Source organism: Rattus norvegicus, chromosome 3 (genome assembly GCF_036323735.1).
Source record: "Rattus norvegicus strain BN/NHsdMcwi chromosome 3, GRCr8, whole genome shotgun sequence".
Classification (NCBI taxonomy): domain Eukaryota; kingdom Metazoa; phylum Chordata; class Mammalia; order Rodentia; family Muridae; genus Rattus; species Rattus norvegicus.
This window is the reverse complement of record NC_086021.1, coordinates 166982373-167009100: the sequence shown is the minus strand read 5'-3', so window position 1 is coordinate 167009100 and position 26728 is coordinate 166982373. Positions and strand designations below refer to the sequence as shown.

Below are 26728 nucleotides of genomic sequence, written 5' to 3'. Positions count from 1 at the left end.
AGTATGGCCCTGTAACAAGTGCCCTGTGGGTCCAGGCCTTAGGTCTGGGTGGCCAGGAATGTGACCAGTAGGAGACTCGCCTATGGCCTACCCAACAATGCCTGTGCTAAGACTCATAAACCAGAGAGTGACACTACCTGCCCTCCCACAGAGCAGGTTCCACTTAAGATCCTGGAGCGGGGCAAAGGAAACCACATCAGGTCAGACATGTGACCCTGGAGCCTCAAGAGGGAGAGGGTCATCTATGTGACTCCAAGTCACAGACAGGGAAAAGGGTGACAGGGGCCCAAGGAAGGGCCATGCGTCTGCTGTCCCCACTTAATCTCTCTTGGCCACAGCCCCTTGCCCACCTGCTCACCTGAGCAGAGCAGCCTTGTCTGGGGCCTTCAGTTTCTTTCTAGGCTCAGAGAGCACACAGTCTGAGTGAGTGGCCAGCAGTTAGGGTCAATGAGACCAGGTTCCAGTCTTTGAGTCCCTGAGATAGCCCTGCCCTATGGCCTGGGGTGGGGGAGCACAGGACAGGGCCCACCCCAGGCCACCTCTCCGCTGAAAGCCCAGTGCTGGTCTAGGGCAGCTCTTTCCAATGGAAACATGAGTGGAGGAATGAAATGGCATTTCGAGTCACAGGGACACTCCATTTTCTCATTTTCTGGTTTCCTCATGAAAGAAGGTTTTTTTTTTTTTTTTTGTTTAAGCTACAATTAATTTTGATAATATATTTTACTTAAATCAATACCAAAATATTATTTTAACATTTAATAAAGTTACTAATTGGATATTTTACCTTTTTTTTCTTTTTGCTAAGTAGTGGAAATCTGAGCGTATCTCAGTTTGGGCCAGCCTCAGCCTCAGTGTTTGGTGGCCTCTGTGCAGTTGTCTTAGCAGGCAATGAACTCCCTTGCCTGTCCTTGTGACTTAGAAGGGGCCCCCACAAGGTGCAATTCTTTCCCCATACTGCAGTAGAGGCAGAATTTGAACCCAGGACAGCCTAACTCCCAAGAACTCCCAGCCCCTCCCCATAACATACTTTTTAGGGCATTCAGCTACTCTGGGGTGGGGGGCTGTTTCCTTTGTTTGTTTGTTTTTTTTGTTTTTTTTTTGTTTTTTTTTTTGTTTTTTTTTGGAACAAGATGTCATTGTGTGGACCTGGCTGTATTGGAACTTGCTCTGTAGATCAGGCTGGTCTCAAACACAGACATCCACCTGCCTCTGCCTCCTGTGTGCTGGGATCCTGCTACCATAGTCCTGTATCCGTTCTTTTCCTTGTACAGCTTGTTCCACAACCGGGCAGCCCTGGGCTGGGAGTGAGTGAGGCTAAGTCATTCAGTGCTGGCCTAGCATGCATGAGGCCCTGGGTTTGATCCCTCTCACCACATAGTCTTGGCACAGTGGCAGACAATTACAGTTCCGGCCTTTAGAAGGTGCAGGCAGAGATTAGATCTCAAGATCATGCCACGGTGGGTTCAAGGCCAGCCTTGGATACAAGAGACTTTGTCTCAAAAAGAGAAGTGGGCGTGGTCCCTGCTGGTCAGTCTGCAGACCTGGAGGGCAGGTAGGGTGTAGTTTCATCAGTGCACAGGCCTGGAAGGACCACTGAGGCAGCTTGCCCAGTCTGAGGCAAGCAGGAAGACTTCCCTGAGGCGGTGTGCCCTGGTCTCAATCCCAGTACACATACCACCCTGAGCACACAGTAGAGAGGGTTGTCAAAGGAAGACTACAAAGCCATTACTATGGCTACCTCAACCAGCTCCCCTTCCCACAGGGACTCTGGTCCCCCTCAGACTTATCAGAAGCTGCAAGGTGGGGCCTCCCTGGTTCCCCTCAGTTTCAGCCTCGTAGTGAAGGGGCAGAGTGACTGAAAAACAAATAAAGAAGCAGGCTCTGTGCATGTGACAGAGCATCCAAGTCCCCTGTCCACAGTCAGCCACCTAAGGACATGGCTATATCGCTCCAAGCAGCCTCAGGGTCCGGAGTATGGGGGGAATTCTGAACACACTGGACCAGGAGCCAAGCAGTAAGCTTGAGCCTGCCTCGGCTGACTGTTCGGCTCTCACCTCAGAATGTCTCCCCATCTTGAGCACCAGTTTGTCTGTCTGCAAGATGGGCTGAGTCCCAAGGCCACTCCAAGGAGAAGACTATGGTATGTCTCCTGAGGCTGTGCTCCGACCTTAAGAAGAAGGCAATCTGGGAGAGCTTCAGAGAGGAGGAGGTGAGCTGGGTACAGTCCGATGGCAGGGGTGAAACTTGGGAAAGCAAGTCAGCTTTGGGAGCAGAGGCAGGATGGGGGTCCTGCAGGGCTCTGCAGAGTCAGAGGTGTGTGTGTGTGTGTGTGTGTGTGTGTGTGTGTGTGTGTGTGTGTGTGTGTGTGTGTGTTGGGGGGGTACATTACTACAGCCACATACTGCCATCTACCATGAATCAGCGCTGCACACCTCGTCTCCAACACTCTCATTTCCCCACCCGACTACAGAAAGCGAGCTGAGAAAAGTGAGGAAGCTACCCACCCCCACACAGAACCACACTCTCCACCTACATATGCTCAGTCCAAGATGGCTGCCCCTGTGTCCTCTATGGGGCAGCTGTCATCCTAATTGTCCCCTTTTTTCCAAGCTGGGGTTAAGAGAGGTTAAGTAACTTCCCCAAGGTTACAGAGTGAGTTTCTGGTTAAACAAAACCCAATTTTAGAGGACTTCAGAGTGGGATCCTGACCGCCTTCCAAGCCCCAAGCCCCAAACCCCTCTCCTCCCCAACAGCCCTCAGCGTCCCAGGGGCCTCTTGGACATGAGCTCCACTGTAAACCCTTCTCCTCTTTAACCACCGTCAGGTTCCTTCCAGATCGGGTACCTCCTGAGGCCATGGTGTGTCCCCCGGGTGGTGTAATTATAGATTTTGGAGCATGGGTATATGTGTTCTCCAGCCCCAGGGCCTGCACCCGCCTGGCTGACTCTCAGAGAAACTCGGGGAAGACAATTAAATCCAGCATCCACAAATTAGGATTCTGTAGGAGAAGGAACAGGGGCTTGATTGAGCGTGACATCGGCTGCCTTTCTGCTGTTAATTGGGGCAGCGATACACTCATTAACCCCAGGCCCTATCGGGCATCGGCTGCAGGGACTGGTGCTGAGGCCTGGTTTGAGCCAGGCTTTGGCTTCTGGCCGGTCTGAAAGAGCTGAGGCCAGAGCTGTCCTTCAGCATCAGGCCTTTCTAGCCTGCTCCTGGCCTACCCGCATAGCTCCGGCTTTGCCTTCATTCCTGTCAGCCTGCCCCTCGACGTTCGACCTGGGCCAGCCCCTTTGCCTCTCTGAACCTGTTTCTTTATCTGCGAATGGGCAGAGGCTGCTGAGAGAAATGGCTCAAGGCAGCATGCCAGAGTAGGTGTTCACTCAATAACCCCACCTCTCAACCCTTGGCCCCTAGAGAGGCATTTTCAGGGCCTCGTGGAAATTTCTGGATAATTCTGACAACTGAACGTGGCAATGGAACATCTGTGGCCCCTGTGGCCGCTCATCCACCATTTGTGGCCTCTTTATCCCAAAGGCACTCTTTCCAGAAGTCACTGGGGTCTTGTACACCTGAGGGACTCATCCGCCCACAAATGGGTGACCAAGCCTGTCTCCCTGCTGCTCTGAGCCCAGATCACACATGCACACATACATGCACACACACATGCACACATACATGCACACACACAAACACACACACAAACACACACGCACACACACACATAAACACACACACACACACGCACACGCACACACGCACACAGCCTTTAGCTTCTCTTGCATGGCTGTGTTTGCAGGAAACATGCCGCTGTCAGGATGGAGGCTTTGCCTGAGCTGAGACTATTTCTGGAGAGTTCTGACAACAGCTCGGCAGAGTGAACACACTTTAACTGTGTGTTTTACACACTTAAAAATAGTCAGTATGGGGCTGGAGAGACGGCTCAGTGGAACACTGGCTGCTCTTCTAGAGGACCTGGGTTCGATTCCCAGCAAGCACATGGTAGCTCCCAACTTTCCATAACTCCTGTTCCAGGAGATCTGACACCCTCATGCAGACATACATGCAGGCAAAACATTGATGTGCATAAAATAAAAACAAATACATTTTAAAAAGTCAATGTGACAATGTATTCTCTGAGTGTTTTACTACATTTTTAGAAGCCTTGAGTGGTTTTCCTGAAGTCATAGCAGCCGCCCCTAAGGGAGCATTTTGTAGCTTGTATTGGGACCATGCCCCCACACTGCACTTCCCAACCCTGGGGTGTTCACTCCTGGTGAGGGCCCCTCCATGTGCCCATAGCTTCCCTGACCTCTTCACTTGTTTCTGTTCCATCATCAAACCCAAGCAAAACCTGTTCCTGCTCTGTCCCAGCACACCAGGATGGTGCCAGGCACACAGCAGGTGCTTAGTGAACCCCACCGTGCCGTGAACCCCAGTACAGTCAACACAGCTGCTGCTGCACCCCTGTACAAATCCACACGGACCCTTGTCAAGATGCCCAAGAAAACAAAACTCGGAGGGCCCAGGGCCATCAGGGCTAACCCCCTGCTGCAGCATAAAAGCGGGGAACCCATTTCACACCCCAGTTTTTGTACAAGAGACCCTCCTTCCTTCAGGCCTGGTTAGGTGGGCAGTCATCAGTCTATTTTACTGGAGAGTCCTGGTGCTCAGAAAGGGAGCGGCTGAGCCTGAGGTCACAAAGCAGGAAGGCTCGATGTTGGCTCACGGCTCCAGGGCTGGCTGAGCATTTTATCTAGGCCCCCTCTTTCTTGTAGGCAGTGTGACAGCTATTCCAGGGAGGCTGCTTGGGACCCAACCAAAGCGGTACCCCTGCCTCTCCTCCCCTTCCCTGTGCACCCTCATCCTCCCCATCCCCATGGGGATAGTGGCTCTCCTGCTCTGATTGCTTTACAGATCCAATCCTCTCACTCAGCACTGCTTAGGAGAGGAGAAACTCCCTGAAGGAAGCTCAGGTGAAGAGCCAGAGCCCCTCCTCCCTGGAGACAGTGCAGCTCCCCCTCATGGGAGGTTTCTTCCTGGGTCTCTCTCTTCCTGGGTCTCTCTCTTCCTGGGTCTCTCTCTTCCTGGGCCTGATAGATGCCTGCACTGGAGGAGAGGTGTGTAAAGTGAGAGGACTGCCTGAAAAGGAATGAACAGGCAAGCACGACCTAGCTGTGTGCTCCTTTCGAGAGGCAGATGGGAGGAATCCTGTCAGACGGCTGAAGGCATGTGCGGTGAGCCCTAGTTGGAAGATGGCTGCCTTGGAGGCAGGAGGACCGTGAAAAACCAACTCTGACCCCGTCTCCCCAAAGAAAGGCTCTGTCTTTAAGGAGCACAGAGCGGAACACAGACACACACACACGGGCGCCTACTGTATGAACAAAGGCTGAGACGGTGTGGATGCTGTTGAGGGCGTGGACTGTTTCTAGTGGTTATGAGGCATAGCATCCCCTACCCCTCTGGGCTTGTCAAACTCTTTGTGGGAACTGTGGGAAGAGACACAGGGTCTGGAGGATCCTGAGGAAAGGTATGCATACATTGGCATGAGGAGTCAGAGGAGGCTGGTGACTGAGGGGACAAGCCTGGACGTCCACAGTGAGGGGAGACTCGAGACAGCCAAGAGCCCGCTAAGGCATATTTCTACATCCGGCTTTGGAGGCCCGTCCTCCGCACCTCCACAGGGCACCTGTACAGTCGGTGTTATTATTTACTTAATATTTATTTTCAAAGCATCTTTCTCATTTTACTTAAATAAATTCAGCTTAAAAGGAGACTTTTATTACTGCCATAAATGGAAAATCAGCATTGCTTGCCATCCATAGAGGGGAACCGTAAACATCAACACTAGGCAAAGCAGGCATCATCAGTGAATCCCAGCAAGGCTGCAGCGGGCTCGTGCCTCTGCCTCCTGTCTGCTCCACAAACACGGTGGCCGGTGAAGGGGAGGTGAGCCAAGAGGTTTGTTGCTAAATCCAGAGCGGCAACACACAGAGACATTCTTTTCCAACCAAGGGGGTTTGAAGCATAGGTCCTTCTAAAAGTGTGGGTACCCACGGGTACCCCCTAGTTTCCTGGCTTGGTTCTGTCTCACTGGTCTAGTATCAAATTTCACACGTAGAGCTCTGAGACCCATTTGGTGCTGTGCCACAGACAGGAGCCTTTGCCTGCAGCTGCCATGGATACTTTGTATCCCCTTCACTTTGTGATGCTTCGGGCCTCAGGCGCTCGGAACAAGGGAGGAGAAAACCAAGGCAGGAGACCCTCAAGTCTGTTATACTCCAAGCAGGGAAGCGACGCCTCAAAAAGCTGGCTTCCTTCCAGAATGAGGTGTGTGCCTATAACAGACACAGGAGGGAGTAGAACACCGAATTCATGAATTTTGAATGAAATGGGGAACTTCAAGCTGGGTCTATCCCTGTGGGAGCCAGCTTCCCTCCTGCACAGGAGCCATACCCAGTGTCTCCTATCCCACCTGATCCAAGGCCAAACGCATCCCAGCAACCTGAGCCTCCTCAGCCCCTGTCCTCATAAGTGTGGCTATGCTGAGGAGGGGACAGATTAATGAAGGCTGCTTGATGTGGGGGGCATGGTAGGTCCCCAACACCCACTGCTCCTGGTAGGATTATGCATTGAGGAGATTTAGACCTGAACATGTTAACCCAGGTGGGGTCTCTGCCCACCCTGGTGTGTGTGTGTGTGTGTGTGTAGCTTGCCACAACCAATACAAATACAAGGACAATGTATTTGAACACTCAACTGTATGCAGGGTGCCCAGTGATACTGTGCCTCAGTTTTCTGTATCTCCATCTCTAAAATGGGAATGATGGCAGCAGCTGTCCCAAAGGATTGCTGTGAGATATAATACCACCACTATCTAATAAGGTGGTCTGTTTCTACCTTGGAGAGCTATTTCCTTCTCCTTCCCCAGTGCATGTGCCACCGTGCCCAGCAGACAATGTGAAATTTACTTAAAATTAACCAACCTAAAAGTAAAGGACAAAGAGCTGCTGGGAGACCCACAACATTGCAACCCTCCCTGCTCTTAGTCCTCACCACAGCAAAGGACACCTTGAACCGTAGGTCATCTCCCTGCTCCCTCATTGGATCGGCCCACACTGGACATTCCTACGTGATCAGATGTGGTGTCCCACGATTGGCTTCTTTCACTGAGCACAGTGGCTTTGAGGGGGGTGGCAGTGTCTCCTGACATTTTGGGGTTTTTACTTATTTGTTTGTTTTTACATTTCTATCTATTTTACTTTGCGTGAAGAGTCAGGTGGGGCTTGCCTTGCACCATGACACTGGTATGGTCAGAAGACCCTTTTGGGAGTCGGTTCTGTCCTTCCAGCATGTGAGTACTGGGGATTGAACTCAGGTTGTCAGGCCTGGTGCCTTTTCCCACAGAGTCACCTCACTGTCCCTCATTCCTTTTTGCACAAATCAGCCAGTCCTTCCCTCTTTCCTTCCTTCCTCGTTTACAAGAGAGGGTGTCACATGTGTCCCAGACCAACCTACAAATCTCTATGCAATCTTGAACCCTTGGTCCTTCTCCCTCTGCCTCCCAAGGACTGAGACTACAGATGTGGGGTACCAGGCTCAGTTACATGGCACTGGGAATAAAACCTGGGGCTTCGGTGATGCTAGGCAAGTACTCTCTCAACGGGGCTATGTGTTTCTTGTTCGTTTGCTTGCTTGAAACAGGGTCACTCTCACTTTGTAGCCTGGGTTGGTCTGGAACTTTCTTTGTACATTAGGCTGGACTTGAACTCTCAGAGATCTGCCTGCCTCTGCTTCCCAAGTGCTGGGACTAACGACCTGTGCTACCACCACCCAATTATTCCTTTAATACAGTACGAAGTGTCTCCTGACTCCCATGACAGCCAGGAAACGTGGCCCTTCTCACTCTCCTCTTACTTATGGGGAAACTGAGACATGGAGAAGGAATGCTCAGTTTCCTGCTGGGCCACTCAGACACTAGGCATGCACCCACTGAGCAGGCTGTGCTGTCATCCTGCAGCTGGGTTCAGAGATCTTCCCAAGGCCACCAGCACACCGAGGGAGATGGCAGTGGAATTACAAATCTAGGGAGATTTAAGGAGAGCAAAAATATTCTGGCACTTGCAGGATTGTGGGAGTTGATCAGGCTTCCCTGGTGGAATTCCTGCCTCCTCCTCCCACACAGGCCAAAGGGAGGGAGAGGCAGGCAGGTGTGGGAGGCCCAGGGAGGAATGCCAGGGACGGCAGGAGGGAGCCAAGAGTCCTGCTGGCTTCAGACACTTTCTTCTTCTCAGCCTGGCTGTCCTGCAGAACCAGTAGGAGTCCCTTGCCCTGACGGGACTCCTCACTGTAAAGGGAAGAAAGAACAGCTGTGGGGAGGCCAGAAGGATCCCCTGGAGCGTCGGGGGCCGGAAAAGGGAGGAAAGGCAGAAATGAGGGCAGTGAAAGTACTCAGGGTGCTACTGAGCAAGGCTCTTGGGTAGCTCAGTTGTTAGGGGCAGAGACAGGATGGCCTCCCCTGGACCCTACCCAGAACCTCAAGTCTGCTAAGTCACAGCCCTGTTCAACCTGCCCAACTGCACTTGGGATCCCCGAGGTGCCATCCAGCCAGGGCCCTGAAGACAGACAGACCAGGGTTGTAACTCCCTCTACACTTACTCACCGTACTCCAGTCCTAGGCTAATCTCTGTGTCTCTTGTTTTTTTCATCTGCAAAATGGGTGTGCAAGGCCCACACCTGGCCCAAGGAGTCCTGACAGGCAGCTGATGCAGTTCACACCCCCTCACCGGGTGGGCTTGGTAGGACTCCTCCCTCTCCAAGGCTCTACTCTTCAACTCCTTGGGGGAGGACTAGCTTAGCCTGGCCTTTCTAAACCCAAGGACAATTCTAGAATCAAGAACATAAGGGGTTCTGCCCCACCCCGGGTGGCTTTTTCACTTCTGGATCCCTCTGCCTGGGCCAGAGGCACAGCACCAGAAAGGAGAGAAGAGAGGGAGGGAGGAGGGGCATACAGGACGCCAGTACTGGGCTAGTGACAGGGGACTCCTGCTTGCAGGGGGGTCTAGGCATATAAAAGGACTAGTGTGTGACCAGCCCTGCCCGGGGCCTCCCTTGGGCACCAGCCTGCCCCTCCCTTTCTGAATCTACGTGCCCTGAGACCATTAGTGTGGCTTTGTTTTGAGTGCTGTCTCCACTACCAAGAGCTCTGGCCGCAGGGCCTCCATTAGGGACCCTTTCCCAGGGCCGATGACAGGCGGCAAACAGCTCCCCAGCGAGCCGGCAGTAATTGCCGCTGTCTCCAAGGCCGGAAATGATTTTTTTAAAGCCCCACAAAGCAAAACAGACACCTGGCTGCATGCTTTCTGCCTTCCCACCTCAGTCAGGAAGCAAGCCCTCCTGGTATGAGCACAGGGGGTAGAGTCTCCTGACATCCAAGAGTATGCTGAGGAATCCAGGCCGGGGGCCCAGGCCCACTATGCTTCCCACAGCCTCAGTTTTCTCATCCACAAGAGAGGCATGTTGAATGATGTCAAGGATACCTGTGGTTTAGAGCACTGGAGACATGGAGGACAGCTAGAGGGAAGGACAGGAGTGAGGCAGGCAGGGAAGTGCAAGGGTTTGTGATGGGGGAGGAGCTTGGCACAGGCATGAGCTGGGAGAGGACGCACTTCATGCACTTACATACACAGGCGTGCATACACACGGGTTCCCACCTTCTCCCCAGACAACACTGCCGCCCTCCCCAGATACTGAGCCAGCATCCCACAAGCTCACACTCAGTGAGCCTCGAACTATACTCATGGTCTTCTGGTGCACAGCATCTCCTCCAGCCTCCCACACCGGCCTGAGCTCCTGTTCCCCACACTGCATCTCGACCCAGGCTTTTCCTACTCTCTGACAGGGTGTGCGGAGACATGGTTCAGTGTCCGTCTCGCAAGCACAGCGACCCGAGTTTGATCCCCAGTGTCATAAAGGTGGAGGTGGCGGTGTGTGCTCGTAATTACAGAGCAGGGGAGGCAGGGGTAGGTGGATCCTTGGGGCCTGCTGGCTAGCCAGCCTGGCCTGATCAATAAGACTCGGGCCGATGAGAAACCCTGTCTCAAAAAGCCAAGATGGGCTGGGTCTGAGGAGGAACATCTAAGGCTGTTCTCTGACCTCCTCTACATATGCATACAGTAGTGGGGGTCCTCATTAGACTTGGAGGATTACGGGGTCGCTGAAAAAAGTGGGGAGCCACTGGTTTGGGCAAGTTGTGACCCTCCGAGCCTCAACAATCGCTCACTCATTCATTCATTTGGTTGACATGGATTGAGTACCCACGCTGTGTGGGCGTTTCAGAAATAGGTAATATATGTGTGTGGTTCTGAGTTGTCCTTGGGGTGTGTGTGTGTGTGTGTGTGTGTGTGTGTGTGTGTGTACAGACAGAGAAGAGAAAGGTGGGGGGACATTTGGAGAGATGATGGTGGGAATGGCAGACACAGAGAAAGGAACAAAGGAAGGTACTAAGGCAGAGAGGGAAGAATAGAGGACGGAAAGATCTGGAGAGATAGACTATCAGGGGCCAGGGAGAAAGACTAGGCAGATGGCAGGCACAGCACCTGGCAGGTGGCACTGTTGACCCTAAGCTGGTAGTTCTCCAAGGCCCCTTTCTGCTCCTGAACTGATCTCCCAAGGGCAATGGAGGCTGACCCCGAATCAAAGGCCACAGAGCAGAGGGTCCCAGGCTGGTTCTTAGGCAGGGAGGCGAAAGGATTGCTAGACTCCCTCCCAGCCTGTCCTCTCTAACTATAGTCCCCAAAACACGCTGCAGGCACGCATTTAAGCAAAGCCATCACTGCCTCCATTGGGATCCCCCACGTGGAGACACTCAAACAGCACACACACTCACAGAACCCCAGCATTCTCCTGACAACGGCAGACTGGGACTCCAGAGTGTCCTGTGGGTTCTTTCAGGCAGAACACAGCACCCCCAGTAGCCTGGCATTCCCTCCCCCATGACAGCCCCACAAGCCAGGGCACTGAGCCAGGGCACTGTCAGGTTCAGGGCCAGGGACTGCCTACACAGTCTGCTGGCAGCCAAGCAAGCAGCTGAAAACTCAAGTGCCTGGCTGTGTGTGCCTCGCCCGGGCTGAGCATGGCTGTGCCCTGCCAGCGGTGTGTCTCCAGGTCGGTCATACCTGAGGTCCCCTCAGTATCCTGATCTGAGAAACTGGGTTGCCCTTGACTCCATGGTGATGGCCACATGGTGAGAGAAGAACGGAGATGCGGAGATGGAGATGCGTGTGGAGAAGAGACTGGATGAATGTGAGGAACCTCAGCTCCCCACCCCCACTCGGCTCACATTTGCTACTCTGGGCTTTGGAGCAATTTTAGCAGCCTAGCATTTAGAAGCAAACCCAGCATTGCTCAGGTGAGGAAACTGAGGCCAGGAGAGAGGCAGGCAAGCCAAACCCAGCAAGGCAGAGGCAAAGAGGAGCTGGGCAAAGCCACTGGTGTGTCTGCTCACACTGATGTTTTACTCTGAGCCAGAGTAAAGCCTCCAGGCCAATGTCCCCAACACAGCTCTTCATCTCCCGTCCCACCCACCCCTAATGGGCCCGTGGCTAGCTGGCAATGCATCGGATCTTTATGAACACAGGCTGTGCTCGGGCTTCTCCAGCCTCCACTGACTCAAGATAGAAACCCAGCTAAAGAGTGGCTGGGTCCTGCTTGCACACTTCCTGTGCTGGGAGGCCCACTCTACGTGCTGTCACGGTCCAGAGGTGAGTTCCCGTCTCTGAGCTGAGTGTCACACCCTGCTTCCCTGCTCCCTAAACAGTCTCACAGAATCTACTTAAATATTCCTTATGGGTACAGTTGTCTGTCTTTCCCACAAACCCGACAACTCCCCATGGCAAGAATCTTATCTGTCCACTTCACTATCAGTCTCCAGGAGCTAAATGGCCTGGCATCAGGCAGGTGCTCAATTGGTGTCTGTCGAGCAAATGAATGAACGGCTTCTAACACTTGGCAGCATCCTCCAGTGAGGTATAGCCCTGGCTCGCCCCCAAAGCTGCCCATTCCCACTCTGGATGCCCACAGCCAGGCCTGGGTGCCACCTGCACTTAATGATGTCCTTAATGGTTTCCTATGAACAAACCCACTATTTTTAATACCCGGTTAGTCTCATCCTAAGCAATCATATCTGTGAGATCACAGTTTTGATGTGCTGGTTATATTTTTCCAGCCCACATTAAAATAAATGCACAACTATTAAAACGTAAGAGGTTTGTCTGGGCCTTCTCTCGGTGAGGACTCAGGTTTGCTGAGGCTCTGGGGAGGCTTTGGGAGGGATTGAAACTGAAGCTGGGGGTGAAGCAGAACTGAACTAAGGCCCCAGAGAACCCACTGTTGGCTTCCAGGTAGGAGGAGAGGGACTCAGCTATGTGCGTGTGTGTGTGTGTGTGTGTGTGTGTGTGTGTGTGTGTGTGGTGGGGAGTGGGGGGTCCAGCCTCCCATCTTCCTTCTCCAGGATACTGGGCACCACAGGGAGTCAGCAGGTGAGTACTGATCCTGTATTCCTGTATCCCAGATGGTCACTGGCTGGATGGCTTCTCTGGTTTAACCCTCTGCTTCTTTTCTGGTGTGCCATCAGATCAGGGAGGAAGCTCACTTGTACCCCTCCCCAACCTGGCAAACACATCCCATAAGCACCCATGGGCTGGGCCCAGGCTACCCAATGCAAAGTGAAGTCAGTCTTACCCACCCCTTGTTGTGACCGGTGGCCTTGAGGAGAGTCCAATGTTGTAAGATTTTTACTGCAAACTTGTGATACTTAAATTATCTTAGTGTTTTTTTTTTTTTTTTTTTTGGTTCTTTTTTTCGGAGCTGGGGACCGAACCCAGGGCCCTGCGCTTCCTAGGTAAGCGCTCTACCACTGAGCTAAATCCCCAGCCCCTATCTTAGTGTTTTATGGATACATTAATACAGAGGGAGCAAGTGTGAGAATTTGTATCTCAGGCTTTTACCTTGCCGTCCACCCACCCACCCACCCATCCACCTATCCATCCATCTGTCCGTCCATCCATCCTCTGCACCTGCCTGAGCTGGGTTGAGATGCTTTTCCCACAGCCCCATCAACTGTCAGTTTGGTCCTAAAGGCTTAGTACCTGGAAGTGGGCTTCATTCAGGTTATCTCTCTTCCCCTCTCTCTCCTTATTCCTTCTTTCCATTTAAAAAAAAAAAGATAAATGTGGTGGCTTTTTAAAAAAAGACATCTTGCTATGTAGCCCTGCAGGCCACAAGGAAACTCCCCATCATCCTTGCTATCCCTGAGTGTAGCAAAGAGTAGAGCCCGAGAGACCACCTGTAGCTTCAGTTAGGCAGAATTGGCCCCAGGAGTCTGCTACGGGCAAGGTGTGCGAAGGCCTTGAGGTAAACCATTTCTGAGGGTCCATTTCCCATAGGAGGCTGGGCGCCCTCAGCCCAGGCTGAGTATTTGAGAATGTTGATGGCGTAATCACCAGTGTAGGAGACAAAGGAGAGCACACATTTTAACATCAGAACCTTCAGGAGACAGGACTCAATTTACTTCAGTCATCCAGCCACCAAACCAGCCAGTTAATTGATGGTGAGCTACCAACAGTTAGGTAAGGAACCAGGAAGGCCAGAGACATTTTTTTTTTCAGAGCATGAGATGCATGTCAAAGCCAGGAGCCCCTCCTCCAGGGCACCCCACTGCTTCTTCCTGGCAATGCAAAGCACCTCAGAGCAGCAATCACTCACCGGACTGAGAGCCAGGCCAAGCTGGGGGCTTTGTCTGCACTAGGGGGACATTAATAATTGAAGGTGCTGGGCTGGGTCGGGGACTGCATGCTGCAGTGGGCTTTCGAGGCTCCTCTGTCTAGATCACTCCTCCTTAAGAAGCCAGAGCAAGCCTGAGTACCACTTGGTGATTCCGGGTTTATATCCATAGCAGGTAGGAGTGACAATTTGAGGCAGGGGTTCCGCATCTCCAGATGCCAAGAATTGCCTTGGAGTTCATTAAAATGCAGATGGGAGCTGGGACTGGGGTACAGCTCAGTGGGATCGTTCTTGCCAAGCAAGTGCAAAGCCCCGGGCTTGATCCCCAGCACAATTAAAAGAAGGGAGCATGAGATGGCTCAGCAGATAAAGGCGCTTGCCGGCAAGTCTGACAATCAGAGTTCAAACCCCAGGACTCATATGCTGGTCCGAGAGAACCAATTCTTGCATCTTTCCTCTGATCTCTACAAGCACACCTCAACAAACTAAACAAATGGAAAAAAAAAAGGAGGAAAGAAGGAAGGAAAGAAGGAAGGAAGTTCAGGTCTATGGTCTGGGGGTGTATACAATATCACAAATACCCTGGTGGGCACACACTAGGCCCTGTAAACGACTTCACAAAGCTTCTGCCTTCCTGTCCCCACCCAGAGAAAGCACAGGGAGCTCAGATATGAACTCCAGTAAGATCCCCCACCTTCCAGAGCTTCTGGTCCCTCTTGGTGAAAAAAAATTGCTGCCTTACTGGTTCCCCTGGGACCCCCCTCCCTTGGAGTTAGGGCTGTGCAGAGAAAGGTGTTCATTACAGGATTGGGTTGAGTCTGCCCAAACGCTGGCCTCAAGATGAGAGATCCAGAGTCACCAGCACACCTTATTCTGAATGTGGTCCTCCAGGCCCTGGACAGGCGCAGTGACCTTGGCTGAGTCGTTGGCTCTCTCCAAACTCAGTTTCCTTGAGTATCTGATGCCAGCCTCACACAAATGACGCCGGCCTGCATGAGTTCTCAGTGGCACAAGGTCTGGGCACTTGGAACACAGAGTCAGCATTCCGTAGTCTGTAGCTCCCTCCCCTCCCCTCCCTGCTGGGAGCATAGCGGTGAGCTGCCCTTTTCTTATGAGGAAAGCCACGCAGCTGCCATTACCATGTAGGTGGTGTGAGTCTCTCCATCCTGTCTCTGAGTGCTGGGGTTTGGGTGCCTTCTTAGAGCCAGGCATCATCCATTCTGCAAGCCTTTGCAATGCTTCCTTTGAAGGAGGTTGCGTGGATGTGGGAGGGTGGCACTGGGGAGTAAACAGACATCCTCGCTGACCTGCCTGGCCACAGACACTCCGTGCGGAAACCCCTGGGACAGACAGGTGCAAAGCAGTAGCTGGTGGCTGGGCAGGATCAAGTGGAGCTGGAGTCGTGAGCTGTTGCCAAGCTAAGCAGTTGAGGCTCGTGGGCTCATCCCTAGGAACCCCTACTTTGAGCCCCAACCATCTCTCCTACACCCACAGACACCATCCTGACCTGGCCATATTCCCTGAATCAGCTGAGGACACACAGAGCCTCGGAATAATGAAATGATCAGGCTCCGATCTGCTAAACAGCAATTTCGGGGCTTTTCAGCACACACAGCTTTTATCAAATTGGTATTCTCCTCCTGAACACAAATGGCTTATTAGACATGACCCACTTATTCGCCGTGTCTCACTATCATTAATAACTGTTTCTTTTTGTGATTAAGTGAGTGGCTCCAGACCCTTCCTGTGGTGACAGGGTACTGGGCCCGGCAGAGGGGCAGCTGTGGGGCTCCTTAGCAGCCAGTACTTGGTGACTTTGAGCCTAGCAATGTCGAGAAGGCAGCCTGGCCCCTGCAGAGCAGCAGGGCCATTTCTTGAGGGACAGAGCAGGAGGTCCCAAGGGGTGACCTGTTTACCCAAAGACACAGTCAGGAGGGGATCAGAATCCCCAAAATGGGTCCTGTCCCCTTTGCATACAGCACCTCGCTTGGGCATTTGGGGATTGGTCCAGCGTGGAGATGGGAACATTCGTGGGGCTGGGCCCCCCTCAGCGCAGCTGGCATCAGGGGGCAGGAGGAGACTGTCTCACAAAGGAAAGAACCTGCCTACTCAAGAATGACCCAAATTCGGAGGGTCTGGTGCCCCAAAGACAATGACCATAGGCCTCAGAGTTCCATGTTTGTACCTCAAGGGATCTCAAACTCAGAAAGGCAAGTCCTTCTCGGAGAAACCTCCTAGTATAAGTTTTGACAGTGCCAAGGAACTGAGCTGGACAGGCGGGCAGGCAGGAGGGGAGAGAAGGGAGGAATTCCCAGTTTCCCCTGAATGAGAAAGAATGTGACAGGGAGATGAATGGCCTGGACAAACTGCTGCTTCGCCCGACAGACCCTGGAGCCATCCTTGACTCAGCCGCTCTCTCACTGTGTGACCTTGGGCAACTCCCTTCACCTCTCTGAGCCTTGATTTCCCATCTGTAATTAGAGCATCCCTTCCCTGTTTACTGCCTCTCCTGCCAGGTCAGCAGAAATCATGACGGACACAAAGGTATGTAACTGCGTGCGAGAGGTTTCTGTCAAACCTAGCGAGGTGTATGTAGATACAAGGATGCGGGCTTCCCTAGAAGCAAGGATTCTGAGCATGGCTTTGAAACCCTCCCTCTGAAGCAACCCCATTCCTGCAGCACACCTGTGAAAGGCCTTCCCTGGGTTTTGAGGCTCTGGCACACAACCCTAACTCACCCCCATCAAAAGAAATATTCCTGTTCTCAACCCTTTGTTCAAACCTCCCCCAGCCTGGGCACACAGAGAACAGCATGCATGCTGTTATAGCCTCTGCCGTCGTGGTCTACCCTGGTTTCATTCATCCCTGCCCCATAACACAGCATGGCTCAGGGGCAGGGAGCCTCCACTGCTGCCTGCCTCACACCACCCAACTCTGCTTCCAACTTGGGCTCCTGTGGAGAGGAAAGAAGCTTCAGACACTCGGGCAGGCAGTACTGGGAGCATTTGCTTGCTCCCTGCTCCCACAAAGTCGAGGTTCAACACTTCAGTCCTCTAGGGGCAAGGTTGAGATGGGGTGCCCGAAATGGGGGTACCTGGTAGGATTCGGGGGTTCCTGCTCACCCCCCCAGAGACAAACAAATGCCCTACATTCCTCTTCACGCCCAGCCTCTGACTGGAAGGAGTGACCTCAACTACTCCAGTGTATCCCAGCTCTCCGTCCCTACCTTCTCATCCTCATACTGCCCCCATCCCTGGAATGCCACCCACATGGCAAAGGGAGCTGCCACCCAGGCTAGCAGGTCTTAAGCAACAGCATCTGGCGTCCCTCAGGACCATTCCCAGCGGTGGAGGGGTGGATCCTGATGAAGGGGATACAAGAGCAGTTTCAGCATTAAACCCACAAAGGAGAAAGGCATCCGGGCAGAGAGAAGTGTGTGTGCAAAGTGTGTGCACAAGTGCGTGCGTGCATGTGTATTCCGTGTCTGCAGGCAGACAGGCAAGAGTTGTGGCGAAGCGAACCGTGTGTGCCCAGGTGCCAGCTGGCAGGGCGAGCCACCAGCCAGTGTCTGATTCGTGTGCGTAGTGGGCACAAGTATATTTACCAGCGAGGAGAGGCTCGGAGGGGGTGTGCAGAGTTGTGAGTGTGGGATGCAGTGATCGTGGCTGAGTGTGTCCGCGGCTGGAGACATCTGTATGGTCGCAGAGGTGTGTGTATCCGCGTGAGCGAGTTCGCGCGTGGAGGGGGAGTCTTCTGAGAGCTGGGGCGAGAGCGAGTGTGCTCTTGGGGCCCCTTCTCGCAGAGCTGGCCCGGATAGGAGCCAGGGTGGGTCCGCAGTCCCAGCAGAGGGCGCCCTGGAACTCTGGGCCGTGGCCTCAGTCGGCGCAGGTTCGAGCACCACGACCGCCAAGTTGGAGCGGCTGCGGTCCGGGTGGGGTTAAGTGGGGAAGTCCGTGGGGGCGGCGCGCGAACTCACCGTGTCCGGAGACGTGGTTGTCCCAGGGCGCATGGCCTGCGGGCCGCGTGGCGCCGCCGAGTTGCAGGAAAAGTGCCAGGTAGTGGAGGGCGCCCAGCGCCGCGGCCAGCGGGGCCCCCATGCTGCGCGCTCCGGCCGGGGGGCGCCGCCGCCTCACATCGGGGCTCCGCAGCCCGCAGAGCCCGCGCCCGCCGTGCCCTGCCCGGCGCCGCCGCCGCCGCCCTCTCCCGCTGGCCCCGGCCCGGCCCCGGCTGCAGGCAGCGAGCGCACGCCCAGCCCGCCGCCTCCGACTGCGGGACTCTTCGCTTGCGCGGAAGGCCACTCCGCGCCGCCGCGCACCCGCCCTCCCCCTCGCTCCCCGCCCTGAGCCGGCGGCGGCGGAGGGATCCGCAGCTTGATTTATCATCAAAGTTTTGCCCAGGCTGGGATTTTTAAAGCGGTACTCGCAACTGGTCTCCCGCGCGGGAGCGGGGGTGGGGCAGGCCCGGGGGTGGAAGGCCACTTGGGGACCTGAGCCCCCTCAGGGCGGAACACTAGGGTGTTGGGAACTGAAATCCGATCGTTGGGAATAAGGGGCAAAGCATCCCACCTGCCACTAGACCCGCGCGCTGGAGGGGCCGCTCAACTTTGCCAGCCTGGTAGTGCTGGGGCCCGGGCCAGGCGGGGTGCAGGACAGGTGGATGGGGTGGGGGGCATACCCGGGCTGGGACCTAGGAGAGCTGGTTTAAGCTCTGGTTTAAGCCTTGGGGTCCTCGTGTCTCTCCTGTCTGTGCCATGTAGTCTCTCCTGTCTGTACCTTGAGTTTTTCGTTCGAGAAATGGGGACAGACGCCACCACCAGAAGCAGTAGGGGTGGGGTGGGGGTCTTTGGAGTTAGGTAGGCAAAGTGGGGAACATCGCGATGCCCACACAATGTGGTTATCGTTGTGGTTCACGTCTCTGGGACTCAGCAGTTAGTGGGGCTCCTAGCTTAGAGGTGTTAGGGTTCTACGCAGTGAACTGGATCGCCCCCTTCTGGACTATAAGGCTCTCCCTAGACGGAAGGTCTAGATGGAGTGCGTGTGTGTGTGTGTGTGTGTGTGTGTGTGTGTGTGTGTGTGTAAACCATGAAGCAGTCCAATTCTTATTCCTTCCCTGAGGTTTTTTTGTGACAGGAAAAGAGGGTTGGGGGTCATTTTTAAAGAGAAGCCCATTTCATCAGACTGCCTTTTCCGAGGTCCTGCGAAGATCTGGAGCAAGTTCTCTGACCCCGGGAAGGATTCTTCTGCCCTCATTTCTTCTCCGCCTTCGCCGGCAGGCTTAGTTTCAGCATTGAGGACAGCACCCTTTTCGTTTAATCCTTTAAGTACCGCGGACAGCGCCTCGGGGGCGCTTAGATGCCAGGGTTCAGCACAGTGGACAGACATCCCACTTCCCGTGCAGCACCGCAGGGATCCAGCCTCCAGCACAGCGCACGGTACCTAAAGTTTGAGAGACCTAAGAAGCGGAGTGACACACCGTGCTCGCTGCCTTTATTCTGTCATCCGGTGCCCCTTTCAGATATTGTGGTGGATAGCATACTGTTGTCACCAGGATCAATTCAGTGTCCCTCCCTGCCAGGTGTTGTACTTTCGAAGCACAAATTCAGCACCACGGACATCTCCAACAAAAGCACTTTCAGCACCACAGACAGGTCCCCTTGGAGGATCAGCCAGCAGTGCAGAGGCTGACACCCAGGACTCTTTAAACAGCTCCTATCCTTTCCGGAACACTGTGGTGGCAGAACCGGGGCTCGGTCCTGAACTCTCTCTTAAAACGCAGATTGGAAACAAATGTGAAGAGAGGCAGACAGAGAGAAAGACAGAGGGACAGAGACTGAATGAGACTGGAGGGAAGAGCACAGCAAAGAGACAAAAAGTCTCAGGTCTTTCAAGGACAGCCTCTAAGAACTATACATGTCCCATCACTGTCAGCTATGAATAAGGGAACTGAGACCCAGAAAGGTTGAACCTGTTGCCTAAAACAAGGCAATGCTAAGAGAGTGCTGGTCCGAGCTGTGGAGTCCAGACTCTCGGGCATATATCTGAGCAGCTTTAACGCAACCCTTCTCATTACAGCTTAGGAAGGCAAGAACCAGGGAGGGCTTTCCTGAACAAGGTCCAAGTCCTCTGTCTTCCCGTCTCAGGGATCTCCCATAATATTCTCCAGCTCCACTTGTATCCCTTACAGCACCTACTCAAACAACACTGTACAGTTTATACACCGTATTCATATCTGTGACTCCTGAGGCAGGAGAACCTGGCATGTCCCCATTTCTTCTCCTTTAATTAAAATGTCTAAATTACTGCCTAAGATTTGGATAAAGAGAATGACTTACAGCTTCAGTAATGGCCATCGAGGCTCCTGGCCCATCACTGGAGTGGCCCAGACTATACGGGGTTCCACGTTTTACATTCCTGACCCCTGCGGCCAATATCCTCCTTTCATGGTCAAGGAGACTAAAGCTCAGGGACACATGTGCAAAGTGCACGTATGACTAGCAGAGTCATATGAGAAGAATCTCCAGGCTCTATGACTTCCTTGTGTAATTGTCTCTTGTCCGCACCCCTGACCCAAATGCAAAGCACAGACCCTGGAATAACTGAGTTGGGTGAGGCATGAGGGTAACCACACACTGTCCCCAGAAAGTCTCCAGGAATCCACCAGGGCAGAGCATCCTCACCGCTCACAGGGCTCTGGAGAACTCCAGGAGAGAGTAAGTCTCCTGTCCCCGGAGGCAACAAAGCAAGCATCCAGCAGTCATGGGGATGACGTGAGGTAAATATCATTGCTATTTCCCCTATGTAAATGAGGCTTGGAAGGCCAGCAAGTTCTTTAGCTGAGAGAGGCTCTCATCTCAAAGTTGCTCCAAGCAGGGGGACCTTGTGTTTTCACTGCCAAATCGGCAGAGCTCACTGGGGAGTCTCCACCCTCCCCTTGACTCTGGGAGGCCACCCCCCCTTCCCTCCTTGAAAGGTGTCACTTGAGCACTGTGGCTCTGTCAGTGGTAACAGCCGTAAGATTTGTCCTTTTAATCCAGAATCAATAACAAATTTCATTTAAAAATAAATTAAACCAGGCATTGGAAATCATTCACCGTGCGGGCCAGGGCCCTATAGAGCACCGTCTAAATGGCTTCCTCTCGCTCATCTATCAATGTCACGAGGGGGGGAAAATACCTGAGCTGCCTGATTCATGGGGGAAATGACTTAAATGTATCAGGACCTAACAATGAGCAACGTAAGGCAGAGCCGTACCTCGCACACACCAATAACATGGGAGCGAGGCTTCATGGGAGCTTATCAAGACCCCACGGTCACTGGCTTTGAGGGAACCCATTTGTAAGGGGGAACAATGGCTTTAGGTTACAGCTGCCTAATTTCTAGAATGCATTACCGAGCTCAGAGGAGCAATGGAATTCTATTAAAGCCTTATCTGCCACGGGAGGGTATGAAACCGGCAGGGAAATCCAGACTTGGCACCAGCTTGCCTAAGACAGCAAGCACCAGGGCTGACCTGGGAGGTGAGTAAAACAGCCCGGAGGTGGGGGCGGGGCAGGCGGGGCCCTGGGTGTGTGGAAATATGTGCATTAATAGAACTCCAGTTGCCAGCGATTACGTTTACATCAGCGAATAAAACTTGGCAGTAAAACATCAGAGCTGCGTCTCCGACAGCACCTCCATTTATAGCCTGTGTATTTCACTCATTCTAACAGGAGGCAGGGAACTCAAGGTGTCCCCGTTTCTCCCCCTTTAATTAAATTCCCTAAATTGCCGCCTAAGATTTGGACAAAGAGAATAACTTACAGCTCCAGTAATGGCCATCGAGGCTCCTGGCCCATCACTGGAGTGGCCCTGACTGTACCGGGTTCCATCATTATTAAAGTGAAATATAAGCCTTGTCTTCCTGGGCTCTGGTTTGTAGAAGATGGTACAGCCTCTTGTGAGAAGCTGGCCCAGGCCCAGGACTGCCTTGGTTATCATTTCCTGTGTGTGCTTCCTCTCCACTGTGCCTACAACGCTATACACACACGCATTCTTCCGAAGTCTCTGATAATTGATCGGAGGCTAGATCGACCCTCAGGACGCTCTAGTGCATATCACATAAACTATTAGTGCCCGGGCCACAACCAGAAATGTTGACATCAGTGCCCCATGTTACACTAATGCACAGCCAGTGCTAGGCACCATTCGCTTAGATGGATTCTTTTTCAACAACCCTGGCTTGCTGGGAACTCATTACATGGGTCAGGTTGGCCTCGAACACACAGGGATCTGCCTCCCTCTGCCTGGGGGATTCTTGTACTGCCTAGCTATTGGGGTGTGGGAGGCATTGACAGTCTGCCAATCTTAAAACCTGCCCCCCACAAGTGTGTCGTACAGTACAACTAGAGTAGAGGGTCCTCAGCTCCTGTCCCTGACTTGCAATCATGGCTCTGTCTGCTCTTGCTCTCCTGGAGGTCAGTGTAGGGGTTGCACTATGACCAGACCCTCTCTGATGACTGCTGTCCTTCCCCGATCCATCAAAAGCTGGAAACCTCCACAGATAGTTCACATGAGCCTCCAGGCCTGTAGCCTTCTACCTCCATGGCACCCTGGGGCAGACCCATCTCTCCCACCAGGATGGAGCCTACCCTTCATGTGTACTCTGCCTCCCCTAGAGTGCCTGGCCACCTAGGAAGGCCCTGTTGGGCCAGGCAGGGATGGAGAAAGATTGTCCAGTATGGCTCCTGCCTTGCCAAGCTAGAAGCTCCGAAGACTCCTAGCTGACAGGGACAGTCACTAAAATTGAAATAAAATATATCTCCACTTGAACCTTGTGTAGTTTGGGAAACAGGCCCAGGAAGGAGAGGTGATGTGTGTGGCAACCCACGGGTGGAAACGAGAGCCAGGATGGACATCAAGGTCTCCCAACCGTGCCAGGCTCTTCCTTCCATGTCACTGCCTGACCGGGAAGACAGCCCACTGACACCTTTGTAGCCAGGGAGCTCATCCAAAGGCACCCAAGTCTGAGACTTCCCAAAAGATACCCGCAAAGCTCCCCAGGACCCTTCGTTTTAGAGTGTTCCATAACAGAATACCACAGACAGAGTGGCTTACACTGCACAGTTCGCCAAGCCTCAAACTCAAGGTGCTAGGCAAGACAGGCTTCTTTTGCAGCCCGTTCTCTTGACTGGGAGGTGGGATCTCTCTTGTGCGTTCTCAGATATCCTCTGCTTTCTGCAGGCAGGCAGGGAGTGAGAAAGAGAAGGGGAAAGGAAGAGGGGGATGAGGCCTCCAGCTCAGCTCCAGGGGAATCTACCATCCTCTTCTGGGCTCCCTGTGCACAGATAAAAGTCAATCTTAAAATAGATAAAGATTTTTTTAAATGTAATTTCAACACGTAATCAATCATATAAGTCATTCCTAGTGAGGCACGTCACGGTAGCTCACTGACATGAGCATGCCTCACACTCAGTGCAGCTCAACTGGGACGGCCTCGTGTAGGGCACAATAGTCTTGCGAGACACTTGATTTTTCTAACAGACAATGCAAGATGAAGCTAGAAGGGACTGGAAGGCCAGCGTCTCCATGTACTCATGAACGGAAGAGAAGGCTCATCTGTTGAGCTCTGTGAGCCAGATGTAGGACTTAGCATTTTCACTCCCATGCCTTGGGTGTGGCTGTTCACCTCAGTTAGCTGTGTTGGCCAAGGTCCACTGTCCCCGGTTCTGTAACCAGAACCCTCAGGTGGAGGCCGGCAGAAAACAGAATCTGTCTCGGGGGACTGAATCATCTCAGTACGTCAAGAAGGGTTGTTCTCACTAAGGTTTGTTCCCCTCTTTAGGACAATTCATTTTTGTGACTTTCTATTGTACAGCCAAGGATCAAAGACAGGCAGCAGGGTCCCAGCCAGAGAATCCACAGAAACCAAGACTACCTCTGTCACTATTTTAATGAAGTCATGGGTTATATAGTTAGCTGACACAGGACAGCACCCATCCCCAACCCCTCACCACTGCCGCTGCATAACTGTAGGCTTGGTAATGGCGAAATGATGTGCCTCTCATTCCCCATGGTGTTCTCAAGGCCAGATGTAACCGATGCTCAGTTGGCCACACCCTCCAGTCATGAGCAGAACACTTGGAGAGTAGTTTCTTCCACCTGACCTGGGTTTGGGACCTGGTATACAGTAAGCTCTGGTGCGTGGCTGCCTTGGTGGTTTTTTTTTTTTTTTTTTTTTTTTTTTGGATCACCACACCCGTGGCTCACCAAGGGTCCAAAATGCACCAGGCTTCAAGCCAAATAGAAATGTGGTATTTCATTTAATCCTCCTAGGACTTGGCATGCAGAGACCATCTTGCATTTGGGGAAACTGAGGCCCAGGGGGGTGCCCAAAGCCTATCTGGTGGCAGATCCTGGAGCCATGGTGGATCACCCCTGAAGCAAATATTGAACAGTGTGCCTCAGTGATGTACTGCCGCCTTGGGCACTTGGCACGTCCTACCCCATGCAGGGGACTGCCCAACCCCACTTTGCACAAATGAGCTTGGTACCTAGAGGCCCAAAGGTGTGCTTACAGGACAGACTGGATGGTCTGTGGGTATTTTTATGGAAGCAGGGGGATTCTTTCTGTTCTAAGGGCAGGTTTGAGGTCAAGACCTCAGCTTGGTGATGGAGGTGGCCAGGTTGTTTTCCTCCAGTGCTGGGGTTCAGTCCTCCCTACTAGGCGGCCCTGGGATCCAGCAGGCACAGGCCCTGTCTCCACTTCCTCTGGGTTCCAAGTTCCCTCCTGCAGGTGTCACTAATGGTCCCTGAAGGTTTGGGTACAGGCATTGGTTCAAGCCAGTGTCCCCTCATTCCTTCATGTGCTTCAAGGTTGGAAAGGGTCCTCAGTCCACCAGCAAGTGTCCTCTTCCATTTCAGAGACACAGACACTACAGCCCAATGACTAGATGGCTGGAACAGGCTTCAGTCCTTGCCAGCACACACAATTAAATCAAGCCACAGTGAATGAAAGGCAGAAGAGTTACCTTCTAATCCCAACAGTCTCGCCCTCTGTTGTAGCCCGAAACACCTCTAGCCCTGTTCCATGTGCTCCTGGCGGTCTATAGCCCTTTTCCTCTGGATTCTGGACCATCTCCAGTCATGGTCCCAGAAGCACGGGGACTTTTCTGAACCTCTCCACCCCAAAAGAGCCTTTGAGATGCCTGGCCAAGAGTGCTGGGACAGCTTGGAGAACAGTCTTCAGATCTACATTCGTATTTTCATTTTTCTTTCTGTCATCTGTAGGTCCAAATTTGCCATCACTGCTCTGCCACTGTGGTAAGTGACAGGGCATGCCACCGGCATAGCTCCTCTCTTGCCTCTGTTTCTTAGTCTAGGAGATGTCTCCCTTCCCCTGTCCCTCCAGGGCTGTTTAGATGAGCAGATACACTTGATTGGAGGCCACTAGTAAACAAGCTTCAGATGAATTGACACCTCCTGAAGGGGCTGTGGTTATCCCCATTTCCTTGACAGAAGAATCGAGGCTGGAGAAGGTGGAAGCTTGGCCAGACTTGTACATCTCGTTCTTCTTTTTTTTTTTTTTTTTTTTTGGAGCTGGGGACCGAACCCAGGGCCTTGCACTTCCTAGGTAAGCGCTCTACCACTGAGCTAAATCCCCAGCCCCTCATCTCGTTCTTCTTGCTGTGTGTACCCACATTCACTGCCTGTTCCCCAGTGCATATCACCCTCAAACTGTCACCTGCTTGCCCACCCTTGAGGGGTGGCAACTGCAATCAGACACACATCTCCCATTTGTGGATTAGAATGTGGCCTCAGACCAGTCCTGGCGTGTAACACTGAGACCAGTGTTCCTCTCTCCAAGCCTTCTGTTTCTTCCTCTCTAGACTGGAAACCATGACTCTTGTCTTAGCTTTGTGAGAATTGGGATGAGCACAAGAAGCGTAGTTCAGCCCCAGCATGAAGAAGCCAAGAACAGCAGCTATTGATTTGCCTGTCCTTGCTCCCTCTAGGTCATTCCCTAGATGCAGGCCCTCCCATGGTTAGCGTGCCACCTCATTGTACATGTGGGGAAACCGAGGCCCTGGGAAGGGCAGAAATTTTGGAGGTCACACTGTACCTGGACAGGCCTGAGTCTTGGGAGTCTCGTTCCCTTTTGCCACAGTTCTCCATTTTGAGCTCCCACTGCCACTGCGGAGAACCCTGCCCCCACCCAGCTGCAAGCTCAAGTGTATTTTCCTCTTCCTGTAGTGGGAAACAGTCTCCAGTAGTTAGAACAAAATCCCCCTCCCCCCTCCCGCCTCCCTCCTGCGTTTCTGGTTCCCTCCCCCTGCAGTACCACTTCCTGGAGGACAGACTATCTTGCAACGCCTCCTAGTTCCCTCAGCAGCCGTGGCCCTCAAGATCCTGCCTTCTAGCTCCTGGGCTCTGAGCCCAGGTGGTTCACACTCCCGCTTAGAGTTCTGCAAACAGTTGGACCTCAGTAAATCCTTTTAGGCCTGATATTAGGGGCTGGGCCTGGTGGTCCTGGGCCTTGACTCAGGGAAGCCCTGTTCCACATCACTCTGATTTCTGGACCCAGTTTTTCCCTGTGAGAACAAAGGAATTGGTAGGATGGCCTCTTTCTTACCCTGGGTTGTGAAGGAGGAAGGCTAGTGACAGAGCTGAGGCCCAGAGATATCTTTAAGGGATTAAGCCAGGACAAAGACAAAAATTCCCACGGGCAGGGTGAGCTGGCTTGCTTATGGAGAAGTGAGCTCCCCGTGGTTGGAGGCATGCAAGCAGGATTAGTGGTGGTGGTAGGGGAGCCCAACAGTCAGACCTAAGGCCAGTCACTGATGGAGCTGAGAGGCTCTGGCTCTGAGTTGGCTCGGTTCCAAACAGCCACAACCCAGTCTAGAAATGGAGGTTTCAGGGACAACCTGGTTATAGTGCTCAGAGCCTGGGGCGATGCAGGAGTGTGTTTGCTG

The 26728-nt window shown here is 53.0% G+C and overlaps 1 protein-coding gene and 1 long non-coding RNA gene across 3 annotated transcripts in view; one reads left to right on the top strand and one right to left on the bottom strand.

The window, feature by feature from the left end:
• Vstm2l (V-set and transmembrane domain containing 2 like) overlaps positions 1 to 18066 on the bottom strand; it is a 29835-nt gene extending 11769 nt beyond the window's left edge. Inside the window, exon 1 of one of the 2 annotated variants that reach the window (XM_063285125.1) lies at positions 17759 to 18066. In XM_063285125.1, the coding sequence (XP_063141195.1) occupies positions 17759 to 17879 (121 nt within the window). In that variant the 5' untranslated portion in view covers positions 17880 to 18066. The remainder of the gene's footprint in view (positions 1 to 17758) is intronic. The other variant, XM_342561.10, reaches the window with a different exon arrangement.
• Positions 18067 to 18190: 124 nt separating this feature from the next.
• On the top strand, positions 18191 to 20085 carry LOC134486468 (uncharacterized). The gene is made up of 2 exons (XR_010065441.1): positions 18191 to 18396; positions 18974 to 20085. It is a non-coding gene; the product is annotated as an uncharacterized LOC134486468 (long non-coding RNA).
• The last annotated feature ends 6643 nt before the right edge of the window (positions 20086 to 26728 follow it).